The 21,567-nt window shown below is 42.9% G+C and overlaps 1 protein-coding gene across 1 annotated transcript in view; it reads left to right on the top strand.

Moving 5' to 3' along the window:
* Positions 1-11,350: 11,350 nt before the first annotated feature.
* Positions 11,351-21,567, top strand: part of TEKT5 (tektin 5) — a 65,934-nt gene continuing 55,717 nt past the window's right edge. Inside the window, exons 1-3 of the mRNA XM_023231138.1 lie at positions 11,351-12,183; positions 15,444-15,527; positions 16,150-16,220. Of these exons, the coding sequence (XP_023086906.1) occupies positions 11,620-12,183; positions 15,444-15,527; positions 16,150-16,220 (719 nt within the window). The 5' untranslated portion in view covers positions 11,351-11,619. The remainder of the gene's footprint in view (positions 12,184-15,443; positions 15,528-16,149; positions 16,221-21,567) is intronic.

The following is a 21,567-nucleotide window of genomic DNA, read 5'->3' as shown; positions in this document are numbered from 1 at the left end:
AGGAGTGAAGAGAATATTAATCCCCATACCACAGGGAGTGTACACCTCCCAGTGCCATTGTTCATAACATCCAGGGAGGGAGAGGATGATATTACACCGAATGTCGCAGAAAGTATGCACCTTGTTATGACATATTTCATAATATCCAGGGATGAAGAAGATGATATTACTCCCCCTACCTCAGGGGGCATACAGCCCCCTGTTTTATTTTTCATAATATCCAGGGAGGGAGAGGGTGATGAGGGTGATATTATTCCCAATATCGCAGGGAATGTACACCCTCCTGTAATATTGTTCACAATATCCGGGAAGACAGAAGACGATATTGCTCCCCATATCGCAGTAGGTGAACACCCCCTTGTGATATTGTTCATAATATCCAGGGGGTGAGTGGATGATATTACTCTGCGTGTCGCAGGGGTTGTACACCCCCCTGAGATATTGTCCAGAGTATCCCGGTGAAGAAAGGATAATGTTACTTCCCATATCACAGGTGGTGTATATAGTCCCTAATATCCAGCGGGAAAAAGGATGACGTTACACCCCATATCGCAGGGAAATATTATTCTCCTAATATCACAGTGGGTGTACACGTCATGTGTACACCCAGAAATATCTGTAATATCCTAAGGATATATTACTTTCCTAGTAACCTAGTGGGTGTACACCACATGTGTACACTTTTAAGATTATATTCATAATATCCTGAGGAAATATTACACTTCTAATATCACAGTGAGTGTATGCCATGTTTGCTCACCCTGTGATATTACTCGTGATATCCTGGGGAAATATTTCTCTTCGAAAATCACAGTGGGTGTACCCCACGTGTGTGCACCCTGTGATATTATTCATAATATCTGAGGGAGATATTATTCATAATATCATAGGGAGATATTACTGCTAATATCGTAGTAAATATACCCATGTGTGCGCACCCTGTGATATTATTAATAATATCCTAGGGAAATATTACTCCTAATAGCACAGGGTGTGTACACCATGTGTGTACAGCCTGTGATGTTATTTGTAATATCCTAGAGAGGTATTTCTCCTAATAGCACAGTGTGCGCACCCCTTGTGATCATATTTGTAATATCCTAGGGAGATATTACTCCTAATGTCTCATTGAGTGTACATCCTGTGATGTTATTCATAATATCTTTGGACTATATTACTTCTAATATCACAGTGAGTGTACACCTTGTGATATTATTTGTAATATCCTCTGGAGATATCACTTTTACATCACAGTGGGTGTACACCATATTATTCATAATATCCTCCAAAGATATTACACCAAATATCAAAGTAAGTGTGCACCATGTCTGTACACTCTGAGATATTTGTAATATCCTCGGGAGATTTTTTTTTAATATCACAGTGGGTGTACACCGTGTGCGTACACTCTGTGCTATTATTCATAATATTCTTGAGAGATGTTATTCCTAATATTGCAGTAGATATACACCATGTGTGTACACCGTGGGACTATTTGTAATATCCTTGAAAGATATTACTCCTAATATCAAAGTGTGTGTTCAACCTGTGTGTACCCCCTGGGATTGAATTTGTAATATGATGCAGAGATACTACTTATAGTATCACAGCAGGTGTACAACATGTGTGTACACCCTGGGATAGCATTGGTAATATTCTGGAAAATATTACTGCTAATATCGCGGTGAGTTGGGGAGATGTTACTCCTAATATCACAGTGCATGTACTCCATGTGTGTACACACTGTGGTATAGTATTCATAACATCCTGGGAGATATTACCCTTAATATCACAGTGGGTGTACACCATGTGTAGATATCCTATTATTGTATTCTTAATATTTTGGGGAGACATTACTCCAAATATCACAGTGGTTGTACATCATTTGTGTACACCCTGTGATAGTAGTCATAATATCCTAAGAAGATATTTCTCCTAATATCACGGTGAGTGTACACGATGTGTGGGATAGTATTTGTAATATTTTCTGGAGTTATTACTCTTAATATCACAGTGGGTGTACACCATGTGTGTACACCCTGGGATATTATTCATAATATCCTGTTGAGATATTACTCCTAATATCACCGTAGTTGTACACTCTAGGAAAGTATTCATAATATCCTAGGGAGATATTACTGTTAGTATCACTGTGGCTGTACACCATGTGTACAAACCCTGGGATAGTATTTGTAATATTTTGGGGAAATATTACTTTTAATATCATGGAATATTATTCGTAAACTCCTGGGGAGATATTGCTCCTAATGTCGCTGTGGATGTACACCGTGTGTTTAAACTCTGAGATAGTATTCATAACATCCTGCAGAGATATTAGTCCTAATATCACAGTGTGTGCACACCATGTGTGTACACCCTCGGGAAGTGTTTGTAATGTCCTGGAGTGATATTTCTCCTAAAATCACAGTGAGTGTACACCATGTGTGTACACCCTGGGATAATATAGTATTTGTAATATCCTGGGGAGCTATTACTTCTAATGTCACGGTGGGTGTACATCATGTGTGTACACCCTTGGATAGTGTTTTTAATAAACTGAAGAGATATTACTCCTAATGTCACAGTAGTTGTACACCATATGTGTAGAGCCTGGTATAGCATTCGTAATAACATTGGATGGTATTACTGGTGATATCACAGTAGTTGTGCACTATGTGTGTGCATCCTGAGATAGTATTCATAATATTCTGAGGAAATATACTCCTAATATCGCACACATGGTGTACACCCTGCGACAGTATCCATAATATCCTAAGTGGATATTACTCCTAATATCACAGTGGGTGTACACCAGGTGTGTACACCCTGGGATAGTGTTTACAATATTCTGGGGATATATTACTCATAATATCACAGTGGTTTATGCTATGTGTGTACACCCCCAAGTAGTATTCATAGTATTCTTGGGTGATATTTCTTCTAATATCACAGTGGGTGTACACTATATGTGTACAGCAGGCATAGTATTCTTAATATGCCGGGGAGCTATTACTCCTAATATCACAGTGGTTGTACACCATGTGTGTACACCCTGTTATAGTATCCGTGATATTTTGGGGAGATACTCCTCCTAATATCACAGTGGGTGTATATCATGTGTGTACACCCTGTACACCCTCGTATAGTATTCATAATATCCTGGGAAGATATTACTCCTAATATCATGGTGGGTGTACATGACATGTTGGATAGTACTCGAAATGTCCTCGAGAGAGATTACTCCTAATATCACAGTGGGTGTACACCAAGTGTCTACACCCTCTAATAGTATTCATAATGTCCTTGGGAGATATTACTCAAAATATCACAGTGGCTGTACACCATGTGGGCACACCCTGGGAGAGTACTTGTAATATCCTGGGAAAATATTACACTTAATATCACAGTGGGTGTACACCATGTGTGTACACCCTAGGATAGTATTAGTAGTATCCCGGGGAGATATTATCCCTAATATGTCAGTGGGTGTACACACATGGTGTGTACATTATTTGTAATATGCTGGGCAGATATTTCTCCTGATAACACAGTTGGTTTACACGATGTGTGTATCCCCTGGGACATTTTTCATAATATCCTAAAAAGATGTTACTCCTAATATCACAGTTGTTGTGCACCACCACGTGTGTACACCCTGGGACATTGTTTGTAATATCCTGGGGAGATATTACTCCTAATATCACAGTGGGTGTACCCCGTGTCTGTACACCCTAGGACGTTATTGTAATATCCTGGGAAGACATTACTCCTAATATCAAAGAGGAGGTAGGTACACCATGTGTGTACACCCTGGTATATTATTAGTAATATCTGGGGTGATATTACTTCTAATACCACAGTGGGTGTACACCATGTGTCTACCTCCTGGGATAGTAATCATAATATCCTGGAGAGATACTACTTATAATATCACAGTTGGTGTACACCGTGTGTGTACACACTGGTATAGTATTTGTAACATCCTGAGGAGACATTACTCCTAATATTACAGTGGATGTACACGATGTGTGTACACCCTGGGATACTATTTGTAATATCCTGGGGAGATACTACTTTTAATATCATAGTGTGTGTACACACTGGTATAGCATTTGTAATATCTTGGGGCGATATAACTGCTAATATCACAATGCTTTGACACCATGTATGTACACCTTGGAATAGTATTAGCAATATCCTGGCAATATATTACTCCTAATATCACAGTGGGTGTACACCATATGTGTATACCCTGAGATAGTATTCATAATTTCTGGGGAGATATTACTTTTAATGTCACAGATGGGGTACACCATGTATGAACATATTGGGATATTTGTAGTATCCTGAGGATATATTACTTCTAATATCACAGTGGATGGACACCCTGGGATATTATTTGTAGTATCCTGCAGAGATATTACTCTTAATATCACAGCGGAGTGTACACTATGTGTGTATACCCACTGTGATATTATTTGTAATATTTTAGGGAGATATTACTCCTAATACCATAGTGGGTGAATGCCCTGTGATATTATTCATAATATCCTAGAAAGATATTACTGTTCATATCACAGAGAGTGTATACCCTGTGATAATATTTATAATATCCTAAAGATATATTACTTCTAATATCACAGTGGGTGAACACCCTGTTGTATGATTTGTAATATCCGAAGGAGATATTACTACTAATATCACAGTGGGTGTAAACTCTGTGATATTATTTGTAGTATTATAGGGTGCTATTACTTTTAATATCACAGTGGGTGTACACCTTGTGATATTATTAATAATATCCCAGGGAGATACTACTCCTAATATCATAGTAGATGTACACCCTGTGATAATGTTCATAATAGTCTAGGGAGATATTGCTCCTAATATCAAATTGGGCATAAAACTTGTGATATCATTTGTAATATCCTAGGGTGATATTACTCTATTCTTAATATGACAGTGGGCATACACCATGTGATATTATTCATAATATATTAGAGAGTACTCCTAATATCACAGTGGGTGTACACCCTGTGATATTATTCATAATTTATTAGGGAGATGTTACTCCTAATATCACAGTGGGTGTACACCCTGTGATACTGGTCATAACATCCTAGGGAGATATTACTGCTAATATCACAGTGGATGTACACCCTGTGATACTGGTCATAACATCCTAGGGAGATATTACTGCTAATATCACAGTGGGTGTACACCCTGTGATACTGGTCATAACATCCTAGGGAGATATTACTGCTAATATCACAGTGGATGTACACCCTGTGATATTGGTCATAACATCCTAAGGAGATATTACTGCTAATATCACGGTGGGTGTACACTCTGTGATATTGGTCATAACATCCTAGGGGGATATTACTGCTAATATCACAGTGGGTGTACACCCACTGCGATATTATTTGTAATATCCTATTGAGATATTACTTCTAATATCACAGTGTGTGTACACCATGTGTTTACACCCTCTGATATTATTCATAATATCCTATGGAGATATTACACCTAATATCACAGTGGGCGTATGCTCTGTGATATTATTCATAATATCCTAGGGAGATATTACTTCTTATATCACAGTGAGTGTACATCCTGTGATATTATTAGTAATATTCTAGGGAGATATTACTCCTAATATCACAGTGGTTGTACACTCTGTGATATTATCTGTAATATCCTTGGAAGATATTACTCCTAATATCTAGGTAGATTTCCACCCTGTGATATAATCGTAATATCTTAGCGAGATATTACTCCTAATGTCACAATGAGTGTACACCCTGTGATATTATTTGTAATATCCTACTGAGAGGTTACTCCTAATATCACAGTGGGTGTACACTCTGTGATATTACTCCTAATATCCTAGGAAGATGTTACTGTTAATTTCACATAATATCCTAGGGAAGTATTACTCTTAATATCACAGTGGGTGTACACCCTGTGATACTATTCATAATATCCTACAAAGATGTTACCTTTAGTATCACAGTGTGTGTACGCCATGTGGGTACACCCTATGATATTATTAATAATATCCTAGGTAGATATTACTCCTAATATCACAGTGGGTGTACACCCTATGATTATGATATTATTCATATTAACCTAGGTAGATATTACTCCTATTGTCACAGTGGGTGTACACCCTGTGATATTATTTGTAATATCCTAGGAGGATATTATTTCTAATGTCACAGGTTGTGTACCCCCTTTTGATACCATCAGTAACATTTTAGGGATATGTTACTCCTAATGTCACAGGGGGTGTACACCCTGTTATATTATTTGTAATATTTTAGGGTGATGTTACTCCTAATGTCACAGGGGGTGTATACCCTGTGATATTATTCGTAATGTTATAGGGGAATTTTAGTCCTAATATTACAGGGGATGTACACCCTGTGATATTATTTGTAATCTCCTAGGGGGATGTTACTCCTAACATCACAGGGTGTATAAAGCCTGTGATGTTATTCGTAATATCTTAAGAGGATGTTAGTTCTAATGTCACAGGGGATGTACACCCTGTCGTATTATTCTTAATATTCTAAAGGAATGTTATTCCTAATGTCACAGGGGGTGTCCACCATGTGTGTACACCCTGTGATATTATTCATCTTATCCTAGGAGGACGTTACCCCTGTCACAGTGCGTGTACACCATGTGTGTACTTTCCCTGTGATATTATTCCTAATATCCTATGGGGATTTTATTCCTAGGATGTTACTCACAGGATGTACACTCTGTGATATTATTCATCATATTCTAGAGAAATGTTACCCCTAATGTCACAGTGGTTGTACACCATGTGTGTACACTTTGTGATATTATTCGGCATGTCCTAGGGGGATGTTACTTCTGATGTTACAGTGGGTGTACACCACGTGTGTACTTCTTGTGATAGTATTCATAATATCCTAGAGTAATATGACTCCTCTGGTCACGGTGGGAGTACACCATGTGATATTATTCATAATATCTTAGAGGGATAGTAATCCTAATTTCACAGTCGATGTACATCCTGTGATATTATCTTTAATATCTTAGGGGGATATTACTTCTAATGTCACAGTGGGTATACACCCTGTGATATTATTCATAATATCCTAGAAAGGTATTAATCCTAATATCACAGGAGGTGTACACACTGTGATATCATTTGTAATATTATAGGGGGATATTACTTCTAACTTCACAGGGGATTACACCCTGTGATATTATTCATAATGTCCTAGGAAAATATTACTCCTAATGTCACAGGGAGTGTACACACTGTGATATTATTCATAATATCCTATGGAGATATTACTCCTAATGTCACAGAGGATGTGCACCATGTGTGTACACCCTTCGATATTATTGGGAATATTCTAGGGAGATATTACTCCTAATGTCACAGAAAGTGTACACCATGTGTACACCCTGTGATATTATTCCTAATATCCTAGGGAGATATTACTGCTAATGTCAAAGGGGGTTTACACTGTGTGCGTACACTCTGTGCTACTATTTGTAATATCCTAGTGAAATATTACTCCTAACGTCACAGGAGGTATACACCGTGTGTGGACACTCTGTGACATTACTCGTAATATCCAAGGGAGACATTACTTCTAGTGTCACAGAGGTGTACATCGTGTGGGCACCCTGTAACATTATTCATAATATCCTAGGGAGATATTACTCCTAATTTCACAAGGGGTGAGATATTATGAATATTTCATTAATATCCTAGTGTGTTAACACTAGATATTATAAATATCATGGATACTTTCTTAGTGGCATAGTGTATTTGCACCCTGTGATAACATTAGATATTATGAATATCATAGATATATTATTAGTATCACATGTGTTAATACTAGATAGTATAAATATCATGGATATTTTATTAATACCATAGTGTGTTAATAACTGGCTATTTTATTAATATCATAGTGTGTTAACACTAGATATTATAAATATCATGGAAATTTTATTAATGTCATAGTGTGTTAACACTTGATAATATAAATATCACATATATTTTATTAATATCATATGGTGTTAACACTAAATATTATAAATGTCATAGATATTTTATTAATAGCATAGTGTGTTAACCCTGTGTCTTAAGACTATATATTATAAATCTCCTGGATATTTTATTAATATCATAGTGTGCTAACAGTGTGTATTAACCCTAGCTACTATAAATATGGTAGATATTTTATTAATATCTTAGTGTGTTTTAACACTAGATATTTTCAATATCATAGATATTTTTAATATAGTGTGTTAACACTGTGTGGTAACACTAGATATCATAAATATAGATATTTTATTAATATCATTGTGTGTTTACACTAGTTATTATAAATAGCATAGATATTTTATGAATATCATAGTGTATTAACACAGTGTGCTAACTTTAGATATTATAAATATCATAGATATTTTATTAGTATCATAATGTATTAACCCTGTGTGTTAACACTAGATATTATATTTATCACAGATATTTTATGAATATTATAGTGTGTTTACACTGTATGTTAACTAAGGTCGTGTAAATATCACACATATTTTCTTAATACCATAGTGTGTTATGACTAGGTATGATAAATATAAAGATTTTTTTTTTCTTTTTTTTTTGAGAGGGAGTCTCTCTCTGTCGCCCAGGCTGGGGTGCAGTGGCCGGATCTCCACTCAGTGCAAGCTCCGCCTCCCGAATTTAGGCCATTCTCCTGCCTCAGCCTCACAAGTAGCTGGGACTACAGGCTCCCGCCACCTCGCCCAGCTAGTTTTTTAAATTTTTTCGTAGAGACGGGATTTCACCGTGTTAGCCAGAATGGTCTCAATTTCCTGACCGCATGATCTGCCCGTCTCGGCCTCCCAAAGTGCTGGGATTACAGGCTTGAGCCACTGCGCCCAGCCAAGATATTTTCTTAATATCATAGTGTGTTAACACTATAAACATCATATATTATAAATATCACAGTTTGTTAATATCATCGTGTGTTAACACTAGATATTATAAATACAGAGATTTTATTAATATCATTGTGTGTTAACACCATGTGTTAGCACTAGATTTTATAACTATAGATATTTTATTAGTATCACAGTGTGTTAACACTAGAATTTATAGATATGTTAGTTTACTAATATCACTTTGTGTTAAACTAGATATTATAAATATCGATATTTTAACGTCATAGTATGGTAACACTGTGTGTTAACACTTGATATTATTATAAATATTTTAGATATTTTATTAATATCATAGTGTATTATATATGATATCATCTATATATATGCAATATATGTACGAATTATCTCTGGAAAAATGTGATAATATTAGTTATATCTGGGAAGGCTACAAGAAGCCAAGGACGATGAGAAACCCTAAATTTCACTTTATACTTGCTTATGTTACACAAAAAACCTTTTTTCCCCTTGCCTCCCCCTACACTTCCCTCCAAAATAATAACCATAACCATTTAGTGCTTAAAAAAATACCTGAATCTTTCTCGTCAATTTCTTGGCTGCCTTCTGTGTGCAGGCCTCTCCTGTACGTGACTCTTAGAAGATCCTGAGAGGTAAGGATTGTGAACATCGGGAGGACCAGGGCCCACTTGCTTTTCTGATCCCACACTAGAAGATGTGGGTGTGAAGCCTTCCTTAGAGGTTTTCTGTGGAAATGAAATAGATGAGTCTATGTAAAGTGCAAGAGCATTGAAGGTGCTTACTAAATGTTATTTATCTTCACTTTCGCTGCCTTGGTCCTCTCATACCCACTCCTGATTTTAGGCGATTGGGGGAAAATTGCCATTGAACATCATACTCTACTAACGAAGACCATTTGAGAGTTAGATTCATCTCTTTCCCATTTCAACAGCAGAAAGAAGCCCCACAAATCAAGCAGTCCTCTTGTTCTATACTTTGTCACTTTGTTGCTACTCCCACCGGCCAAAGAGGGAGGAAAGTTTCTTGGTGTAATTAAAATATTGTTATAGGCTGGGTGGTGGGGGTGGGGTGGGGGTGGAGGGCTCATGCCTGTAATCCCAGCACTTTGGGAGGCCAAGACGGGAGAATTGCTTGAGGCCAGGAGTTTGAGACCAGGCTGGGCAACATAGTGAGACCCCCATCTCTACCAAAAAAAAAAAAAAAATTAGCCAGGCATGATGGCATGCATCTGTAGTCCCAATTACTTGAGAGGCTGAGGGAGAAGGATCACTTGAGCCCAAGGGTTTCAGGCTGTAGTAAGCTACGATCATTCAACTGCACTCCAGCCTGGGCAACAGAGCAACACTGTCTCTCTGAAAACAAAAAAAAAATTGTTACAGAATATAGAGTTAATAACTTCTCTGGAATAAGAAAGCTCTCATTTTAGATACCCATCCATTCACTCATTCAATAGTGTTCTGGATGCCAGGAATTTAGTGGTGAGCAAAATAGACATGGTCTCTGCCTCCTGATGCTCAAGATCCCTCCCTCTATTTTTAGAAACCAGGTTTATTGAAGTATAATTGATGTACAGTAAAATTTACTCTTTTTAGTGGAAACTTCTATGGGTTTCAGCAAATGTGTAACCAACACAATTAAGATCTAGAACATACTGTCTTGCCCTTCCCAATTTTCTTGTGCTCCTTTAGAGTCAGCAACTCTACCCCAACCTCTAGACCCTGGCAGCCACTGATCTATCCTCTGTCCGTGTGGATTTGTCTTTTCGAGAATGCCATATACATGAACTAACACACAATGTCATCTTTTGAGCCTAGCTGCTTCCACATAGCTTAACATTTGAGATTCATTCGTGCTCTTTTGAGTAGTATTGCTGAGTGGTATCCCATGGTACCAATGGTCCTTCTTTTTTCTTGGAAAAAGTCTTGCTCTGTCACCCAGGCTGGAGTGCAGTTGGAGCAATCAGAGCTCACTGCTGCATCCACCTCCTGGACTCAAGTGATCCTCCTATCTCAGCCTCCTGAGTAGCTGGGACTGCAGGCACCAGCCACTGTGCCCAGCTCATTTTAAAATTCTTTTGTAGAGATAGGGTCTGAATACGTTGCCCAGGCCAGTCTCCCATACTAGTAACTCCTGTACTCGAGCGATCCTCCAGCCGCAGCCTCCCAAAGTGCTGAGGTGACAGGCAAGAGCTCCCATGCCTCACCTCAGATGGACCATTTTGATGCCGTGTTGGGGACAAAGAAAGAAAGAAAACAACTCGCTTTGACCAAATTAGCCCGAAATGATTGAATTCACTGGCTAGACTACATTAATTTTCCTCCCATGGGGCCCAGTTAGGTCTGGGAACACTGTTCCGTTCTAATAGGAAGATAAAATGTCACTTCTTGCAACCGAATCTGTGGATTACGAAACTCACATTCACTTTGCCGATCATTGTTTTGTCTTTTTGTGTTGGATAATATGGCCTCAGCTGGCCTGTAAGTGAGCAAAGGCCCCGCTAAGAGTCCCTCTCCTCAGGCTTTATGACACCAGTGCTGAGTCATAGAGGTTCTGCCAGTCCCCAGGAGAAGCACTTTCCCCTTTCCTGGTGATGACTTTGGATCCTTGAGCAGAGTTTTGCCCGAGCAGGGCTCATGGGGGAAGATGGAGTTTCTTGGGACCACTCAGACTGCCAGTTACTGTGGCCCCAAGAAATGCTCTGGCTTGACCTCGCTGCCAGCTGTACAGGCTCCAGTGATCCAGGAGTGCTATCAGCCCTACTACCTGCCCGGGTACCGCTACCTCAATTCATGGAGGCCTAGCCTCTTCTACAGGATATCCAACGTCCAGACCTGCCCGGACGAGAGCCCCAGCACCCTGCGGCCACCCACCACCCTGCCCGCACTGCGCTCAGCACTCTTCTCTCGCTATAGTCCCCATGACTGGGACCAGTCCAACCAGCTGCAGATGCGTGGGGCAGAGGCCTCCCGGCTGTGGGCCAGCCGGCTGACGGACGACTCCGTGAGGCTCTTGCAGGACAAGGACCAGTTGACGCACCAGATGCAGCAGGGCACCACCCGGAACCTGGGCCAGAGACTGTCAGACATCGGTTTCTGGAAGTCGGAGCTGAGCTATGAGCTGGACAGACTTCTGACTGAGAACCAGAACTTGGAGACGGTCAAGAGGCGGCTGGAGTGCGCGGCCAATGAGGTGAACTGCCCATTGCAGGTGAGTACAGGGTTGGGGACAGGGCTGCGGCAGTGTGATGGGGATACTGCATGCTCATTCCACTTCCCTCGACTGAAGATCAAGGTGGCAGGCACCTTGCAGGTCGGTTTGAGCTGCACCACTGAATGTGATCAGTAATACAATCTTAGTCAATTCAGGATAATCCCAGTCATATCAGGGTTTCTTGGACTCAATAGAATTTCCTTTTCTCCTTGAAGCTACATCAAAGTTGCAGGGGTTTCATGAAGATATTGTATGCATACATATGCATGCCTGAGCATGTGTGTGTTTCGGTCCCTAAAGCACATACTTAAAATAACTGATTTTATTTATTTATTTATTTATTTATTTATTACACAGAGTCTTCCTCTGTCACGCAGGCTGGAGTGCAGTGGCTCGATCTTGGCTCACTGCGACCTCCGCCTCCTGGGTTCAAGCGACTCTCGTGCCTCAGCCTCCCGAGGAGCTGGGATTACAGGCGCCCGCCGCCATGGCCAGCTAATTTTTGTATTTTTAGTAAAGACAGGGTTTTGCTATGTTAGCCAGGCTGGTCTCGATCTGATCTGCCCGCCTCTACGTACCAGAGTGCTGGGATTACAGGCGTGAGCCGCTGCACCTGGCCCATAACTGCCTTATTTTTCCCCATAATACTTATCCTCTAACACGCTGTATACTTGATTGAATATTAGGATATAGAACAGTCTCCATCAAGGCAGAGACTTTTGCCTGTGTTGTCACTGATGTATTCAAGACTGCTATTCAGTGCAGGGCACCTGTATGTCTGTGTGGGTCTGTAGTGACCAATATCGGTGCTGACTGATGTTGTTTACACTAACGTTTTGAATGTATTCCCAGCCTAGGACAGGGTGAAGCACAGAGTAGGCATGCAATAAATACATGCTGAATAAATGAGTAAATATCTAAATGTGACTGGGCACAGTGGCTCACGCCTGGGTCTGGATATAAAGGGGTCTGGATAAGTGAATGTTTGTCACAGCACCCAGGAGAAAGTGATGGAGGGGGTTGAGTGGACACTGGGTAAGGAACCAGCAGCACCTATGGGAACTGACTTTCGCCACACAGGAAGATGACTGGCTGCTCCCTGGAGTGTGTGGGGGAACTCAGGATCTCTTGCCTGGAAGCCTCCTGCAGCTTCAGGGGCTTCTGTAGGAGAGATCTTGCCTCCGGATCCTCCTGGGAGACATGGCATAGGTTTCCATCACTCTGAGATGTCCAAACCCATGGAATGCAGGGAGCAGATTCCATACAACCCCAGATTCTCCCTGGGAAGGAGGATGGGCAGGGCTGCTTTTCAGAGCCCTACAGCAGCATCCCAAACCTACTGCTCTCCCTCCCACTCTCTTCTCACTCTCCCATCCTGTCTGGAAAGTCCAGCTCTGCCTGGTCACATCTGGCTTTCTCTGATCAGCCACATGGTGGCAGGGGGACCATCAACATCTCAATTCCGTCTCCCGGGCTGTCCCCACAGTCTAGGCAGCCTCTCCCTGCACAATGTCAACCACCTCCTTCCTGGTCTCCCAATTCCTGCTCCCTTCCAACCCATTGTCCTCACAGCAGCCACTGATTGCCTTGATGGCCTCCCAGAAATTAACATCTTAATTCCCAAATTCCTGCATTCCTCCCCATAACCCCTATCCCCACTATTGTTCTGGTCTCACTTCCTCTAATCCAGTGCCAGTGGCTTCCTGTCTGTTTCTCTGCCGACCTCAGGGCCTTTGCACCTGCTGTTTTCCCTTCAGGTGCATTTCTATCCAGGTCTGCATCTCTGCTTCTCATGACACAGTCCTTCTCCTCCTTAGAGAATTCCTCCCTGACCACTCTGCTGGTTACTCCTCACCTACTCACATCACCCTGAATATTTTCATCCTGGCCCTTCACACAATTGGAAATGATCGAGTTCCTGGTTTGTTGTTGTTTGAGACAGGGTCTTGCTCTGTTGCCCAGGCTGGAGTGCAGTGGCATGATTTTGGCTCATTGCTTGACCTCGTGGAGTCAAGAGATCCTCCAACCTCAGCCTCCCGAGGAGCTGGGACTATAGGCACGCACCACCACGCCTGGTTAATTTTAAAATTTTTTGTAGAGATGGGGTTTTGCTATGCTGCCCAGGCTGGTCTCCAACTCCTGAGCTCAAGCGATCCTCCCACCTTGGCTTCCCAAAGCGTTGAGATTACAGGCGTGAGGGAGGCACTGCGCCCAGCCTGATTTTCTTATGGGAGTTCTCTCCCCTAAGAGAGAACTAAGTAGAACACAGGCTGCATGAGAGCAGGGACTCTCAGCCTGGTTCATTGTGCTATCCCCAGCACCTCAGCAGAGCACGACTCACAGAAGGGGTTCTGGAAATCCTTGTGGCATGGGTCAGTGACCCCCTCCCATTTCTGAGTTCTCACATACATTTGCATCGTGACATCCAGACCTTGACGTCCTGCTTCCTTCTGCTCCTGGGCCCTTTGTGACATCACGGGCTGGTATGGCAATCACTGCTGCTCGTCAGCTTCCTATCATAGAGCACCCCTGAAAAGCCCCTTTTCCTGTCCTCTCTTCTGCTCTGCCCAGGTCTGCATGAGAGTTGTAAGACCCAGGGCTGTGTGGCAGGGTTGTCCTGACCACTTCCCCAAACCGTCCCTCCACTGGGAGATCTGCAAAGAGGGGTTTTCGTGCGTATTCACAGGTAATATTTATGGGCAGTGTTCTCAGTGATTTACACTTGTCAAGTCGACTTCACCTGCACAATGAACCTGCGAGATAGGCACCAATATGGCACCCATCAGCATAGGAGGAAACCAGCAGAGAGGTTAAGCAATTTGCCCAAATGCACACAATAGGAAGTGGCCAAGCCCCGATTTAAGTCAGAAGAGAAGCTACATGGAGGATGGCAGCCCACACCATCTTATCTGAAATGATTGTGAAGTTTTACTCTGTGTATTATTGTATTTTGGGAAGGCTTGGGGCTGCTAATGCAATTATGGGAATCCAAATTGGTTCTTGAGATACTACTTTGTCCTGCCTTCTCTACATGGGCCTTGCATCTCCAGATGCATTGGTCGTATGGCAACCCACAGCTCTCATCCGGTGAGAGGGGGAGGCAGAAGCCCATCCAATGCACAGTAATGAGGTCACATGAAGCACCCAGGTTTCCGGGAGAGAGGAACAGATTGTGGCAAGGGTGGATGTGAGTGCCTTCTGCTCAGGATCTGCATACAGCTGCAGGAAGAATAAGCTCATCATGCTGCTTCTCACAGGTGGCCTTGGAGTGTCTGTACCATCGAGAGAAGAGGATTGGGATTGATTTGGTCCATGACAACGTGGAGAAAAACCTTATCCGGGTAAGGCATCTCTTAGGTCTGCCCAGACCCCGGAAGGAGGTGGGAAAGCCAACAGGTCAGAGAAATTACTAAGCTACCTGTCAGGAGCAGAAGCCGCACGTGTCACCCTGTGGAAAGCTAGGGCTCAGGAAGCATGGGTGGAAGCCTAGTTTGCAATTTAGGAACAGGGAGAAATGGAGTTATTTGACTCTCAGTCTTTTCATCTGCAAAACAGGCATGATAATAATATACTAATAATAATAATGAAAACTAGTGTTTGTTGAGCACCTACTATATGTCATAGGCTATACCACTTCGTATGCATTATTTAATGTAATGATAAAATAATCTATAAGTGAGTGCTTGGCACATAGTAGGTGCTAAATTTTCTTTTTTTCTGGGAGTCTATAAAAAGAAAGTAGGGCAAAAAAAAAAAGAAAAAAAATGGTGGAGCCTCCATAATCAACCCTTAGCTGCCTGGCCCTGGGGTCACGTGGATTGAGGCAGGGGCCCCACGCTGACATTTCACCTCCTGGGGTCGAGGGTGGTCAGTGAGAGGGGAGGGGAGAAGTGAGGGCTCTGGCTTGAGAGACAAGACTGAGGTTCTAAGAGGCACTGCTCTTTCTGACATTTTTCATTTCAGGAAGTGGATTTGCTAAAATGTTGCCAGCAACAGATGAGAAAATTAGCTGAAAGGATTGATCTCCAGATGCGGTAAGGGCTTTTTTTTTTTTTTTTTTTTTTTTTTTAGAATTCCCTCTCCTTGAGGTTTGTTTTGGGACTCCCAGGTTTCTGGGGACCAAGCCAGAGGGGCTCACTTGTCTCTGTGTGGTTCTTTTGGTCAGTGGTGTGCTGGTAAATGTTCAACAACCAGCTTTCTGGGGGAAAAAAAGAGTCCTGAACGTAGGATCAGCCAGTTTGGGTGGTGTAAATGCTACCACAATGGCTGATTTTAAGCTGCTAATATGATGTTACTGAGATGTGCACAATTGACTCTCACAAACCGGTGCATCCTTGTTACTCTTGTTTACAACGAGAGCCCTGGCAAGAGGCAACTGGCCTCCCTGAGGCCCCTCTTAGCCTGTGGCTTCCCCATGTGAGTTCTGAACCTTGGGAGAGGACAGAGGGTGGGTGGTAGTAGGTAGTAAGGGCAGGGGCTGGGCACCTCTAGAAGGGAGCTGGTGGATGCATTGAGCCAGAAGTCTTCAAAAGAAATCAGCTTTTTGTTCTTACAAGATTATGTAACCAGTATCCCGACAAGCCCGGGGCCCCCCCTCATAATTAAAGGGAGACAAGTTTTACAGGGCTTGGGGCCCATAGCTAAGCCCTTGGCAGCAGCTCCCCCTGGAAGCAGCTGCCTCACCTCCACCTGTATCTGGCACTCACCTTTAACTCTTTCAGGGCACGCTGCTCTGCTGGTTTTCCACTTCATTCACTCTTGACACAGAGACACAGAAAGCACGGGACAGACTGGCAACCTGGCAGTGGCTGTCCGTCCCGCTGCCTGGTCACATGGGCGGCTGGGGTCGATGCAGAGGGGCCGGGCAGCTGCCAAAGCAGCCCTGGGAGCACACGTATTGGTTTGCTGTACCCCAGAACCTGCCTCCTCCTCTGGGAGCCCTTGGACCCCCCGAAGGGGTTAGTGCTGGATGTTAGGAAGAAAGACGTCACAGGCAAGCTACCCTTAGAGCAAAGAGCTTGGTCAGGGACAGACACATCGGAGACCCCTAGAAAGATGTCAGGGTGGAGGTGTACAGAGAAGATGCAAATATAGCAGGAGAGATGATGGCTGAAAGGACAAAAACAGAGTTGAAGTTCGATAGTTTGTGTGCCCCTGTCCTGATTTCTCACAATTCCACCTGTCACCGGGACGACTGGTACCTATAGTGTGTCTATAAATCGATTTGCTTAAAAAAACCTTAAGCACAGCAGGGCGACTACAGTCAACAGTAATTTATTGCACATTTAAAAATAGCTGAAAGAGTATAAATGGGAATGTTTGTAACACAAAGAAGTGATAAATGCTGGAGGGGATGGATACCCCAGTTACCCTAATGTGATTGTTACAAATTGCACACCTGTATCAAAATATCTCCCACAAATATATACACCTACTATGTACCTGCAAAAGCTCAAAAAAATAAATAAATAAAAAATCAATTCAGTAAATAAAATTCCTTAAATATTCATATTTATTTGTTTGTTTGTTTGAGACGAAGTCTCACTCTGCCGTCCAGGCTGGAGTGCAGTGGTGCGGGCTCAGCTGACTGCAACCTCCACCTCCCAGATTCATGAGTATCTCTGGCCTCAGCTTCCCGAGTAGCTGGGATTACAGGTCCATGCCACCACACCCAGCTGTTTTTTTGTATTTTTAGTAGAGACAGTGTTTCACCATGTTGGCCAGGCTGGTCTCAAACTCCTGACCTCAGGTGATCTGCCCACTTCAGGCTCCCAAAGTGCTGAGATTATAGGCGTGAGTCACTGCGCCCGGCCTAAATACTCATTTAAACAGGCAAACTTTAACAAAGGGAGAATTGGGACAGGCCACTGTCTTTGTTTTATTGCATTTTTCTTGCACTTATTTTTTAAAATTATTCATTTTTAATTGACAAAAGTGGTATATGCTGTATCATATAAAACATGATGCTTTGAAATTACATGTATGTTTCAAAACAATGAACTAATTTGAACTACTTTACATATATGTTACCTCACATACTTATTTTTTGTGGCGAGAACAGTTAAAATCTCAGTGATTTTCAAGTACACAGTACATTGTTATTAACTATGGTCACCATGTCTGTGGAACTTATTCCCCGTGACGAACTGAAATTTGTACTCTTTGACCAACATCTCCTCAATCCCCCACCCCCAGCCTCTGGTAACCACCATTCTACTCTGTGCTTTTATTGGTTCGATTGTTTTAGATTCCACATATATGGGGAGATCATGAGATGTTTGTCTTTCTGTGCCTGACTTATTTCACTTTACATTATGTCCTATAGGCTCATCCATGTTGTCGCAAATGACAGGATTTCCTTCTTTTTCAAGGCTGACTAGTATTCTGTTGTGTATACATGCCACATTTTCTTCATCCATTCATCTGTTATGAGACACCTAGGGTGATTTCATGTCCTGGCTATCTTAAAGTATGCCGCAATAACTGCCCATTTTAAAGCTAGGTTGTTTTCTCGCTATTGAGTTCCTTGTATATTTTGGATAGTAACCCCTTATCAGAGGTATAGTTTGCAAATATTTTCTCCCATTTCTTAGGTTGTCTCTTCACTCTCTTGATTGTTTTGTTTGCTGTGCAGAAGCTTTTTAGTTTGATGTAATCTCATTTGTCTATTTTTGCTTTGATTTCCTGTGCTACTGGGGTCATTGTCCAAACCAATGTCATGGAACTTTTCCCCTATGTTTTCTTCTAGTAGTTTTACTGTTTCAGATGTTACATTTTAGTCTTTAATGTATTTTTTTTTTTTGAGATGGAGTCTCCCTCTATCACCCAGGCTGGAGTGCAGTGGTGCAATCTTGGTTCACTGCAACCTCCTCCTCCTGGGTTCAAGTGATTCTCCTGCCTCGGCCTCCTGAGTAGCAGGGGTTACATGTGCCTGCCACCATGCCCGGCTAATCTTTAATCTATTTTGAGTTGATTTTTGTCTACGGTGTGAGATAGAGCTCTAACTTATTCTTCGGCATGTACATTTCCACTTGTATCAATACCATTTATACATGGTATTGGGAAAGAGAGAAAGGAAGAAGCTGTCCTTTCTCCATTGTGTGTTCTTGGCATCTTTGCTGAAAATCAATTGACTGTAAATGCCTGGATTTATTTCTGGGCTCTCTATTCTGTTCTTTCTTCCAGTTATTTTTGTGATCTTCTATTTATGGCAAGAGAGAGTGGTTTTCCATTTGTAGCTGCCATGGGATGTGACAAACCGTGGCGCTGGTGGGGACAGGAGGGCTGACGTTTGGGAAGTGGTGTAGTTTGAGCCAGCAGAGTGAACCAATCACAGATTTGAAGTGGGGAGCTGGACCTCAGAGGAGAAATCCTGAGACTGGGGTCAGGAGGCTGCTTGTGCAACCCCAGATGATGCAACCAGAGGCCGGGGGAGCTGGGAGAACCAGGGAGACTGAGTCAGATGGAGATAGTCCCAGAGACTGAGAGACACACAGAGAGAGATGAGCACTGACATCAAAAGAGACAGACATGAAGAGATAAACAGAGACAGGGATGGGGAGTAGGGAGATAGAGGGACAGAGAGGCACAGAGTCAGATATGCCAGAAAGCGACATCAAGAGACGAGACAGAGACAGAGAAAGGCAAAGAGATGGGGAGTGACAGATATGGAGAAAGAGGACAAGAGACCGGGTGCGGTGGCTCACGCCTGTAATTCCAGCACTTTGGGAGGCTGAGGTGGGTGGATCACTTGCGGTCAGAAGTTCGAGACCAGCCTGGCCAACATGGTGAAACCCTGTCTCTACTAAAAACACAAAATTAGCTGGGCGGTGACGCATGTCTCTAATCCTAGCTACTCGGGGGGCTGAGGCAGGAGAATGGCTTGAACCCAGGAGGCAGAGGTTGTAGTGAGCCAAGATCACGTCACTGCACTCTAGCCCAGGCCACAGAGCAAGACTATCTGAGAGAGAGAGAGAGAGAGAGAAGAGAGAGAGGAGAGAGAAAGAGAGAGGGAGATGTTTGAGCTTGGATAGAGACCGAGAGAGATGAGAGCAACTGAGACAGACAGCGAGAGCAAGAGAGAGAGAAAGCAAGCACAGAGTGAGTGAGGGAGAGGATGAGAGCAGGTGAGGGCAGCATTGCACTTTGTGGAGACTGGAGGCCGAGCCACCCTCCACCCTGGATGGAGACTGTTTGTCGCTGGGCAGTGGCTGTGTGTCAGATGACTCCTGCCATCTCACAGGGAGGCAGCTTGTGCTGTCAGAGGGATTGGGATTATACCGATTAACTGAGAGCTGGCCAGAACCTCATTAGCCAGGCAGAGTCTGGTGTGTCCTCACCCGCTTGGGGAAGCTCTGCCGCTGAACTGCTCAGGTGACCAACACCAGGCTGTTGGCTCATGGTTTTCTGTGAAGCCTGAGGCCTGCATCTGGGCGGGGTGGTGTCCTTGCCGCACCAGGTGAGAAAAGGCTCTTCCTGACAGAGGAGTCACGTTTGGGCTTTTCCTGGTGGGCTGACAGCAGGGTGAGCTTGGCACTGGTCCGGCCCTTGGTTGTGGGCCAAGTAGGGAGGACAGGACTGCCTCCTCTTTCCCCAGGCCTCACGACAAGGGCCAGGCAGCTGGACACATTGGACTCTGAGGCCCTCAGGTTTCCCTCTCATTCTCTGACATGTTTGCTTTCCACATCCTGGCCTCGCTTCACATTCCAGCTCATTCGGCAGGACAGGGCCCCATTTCTCCAGGGCTCTGCCAATTTGGAAACCCCAAGGGCCCCGGGTCAGGGGTTCCTCCTGCTCCGACATGACCCTTGCTTCCTGATAGGTGGGAACCCCCACTACTGTCAGGATCTCACTTACTGGCTCCTGGCCTGCTGGAAATCCCTCACCCGCAACCAACATCCATAGCAGAAAAAAAAAAAAAAAAAAAAAAGATATAGATGGAGGAGAGGGAGGGAGACACCCAGAGAGACACACAGAGGCTGAGACAGAGAGAAACCAAGAAAGAGACAAAGGTTGGAGAGACAGAGACATAGACACAAGAAGGGAGGGAGAGAGAGAGAAAGACAGACAGAGAACACAGACACTCAGTTTAGCTGGTGTCTGACATACCCTCACTTAATGGAAGTTATTCCCTTCTCTACTCTTACAGTTCTTCTAAACACTCCAAGGCAAAGTTTCAGCTGCCGCTTATGAGTCTGTAACATCAACTGATCTCTCTTTTTTCAGCCAACAGGGAAACAGAAAAAGGTCCAGGCTTAGAGCCTTCTGGAGGAGGTAGTTTCTAGCTAGGATTTAGTAATTGCCTAGTTAGTATTAATATTTATTAATATTTAGTGAGTGCCTAGTTAGTATTAATATTTATTAATATTTAGTGAGTGCCTA

Source organism: Piliocolobus tephrosceles, chromosome 17 (assembly GCF_002776525.5).
Source record: "Piliocolobus tephrosceles isolate RC106 chromosome 17, ASM277652v3, whole genome shotgun sequence".
Lineage (NCBI taxonomy): Eukaryota > Metazoa > Chordata > Mammalia > Primates > Cercopithecidae > Piliocolobus > Piliocolobus tephrosceles.
Note: the sequence above shows the minus strand (reverse complement) of the source record. Positions and strands in the feature narration are given on the sequence as shown.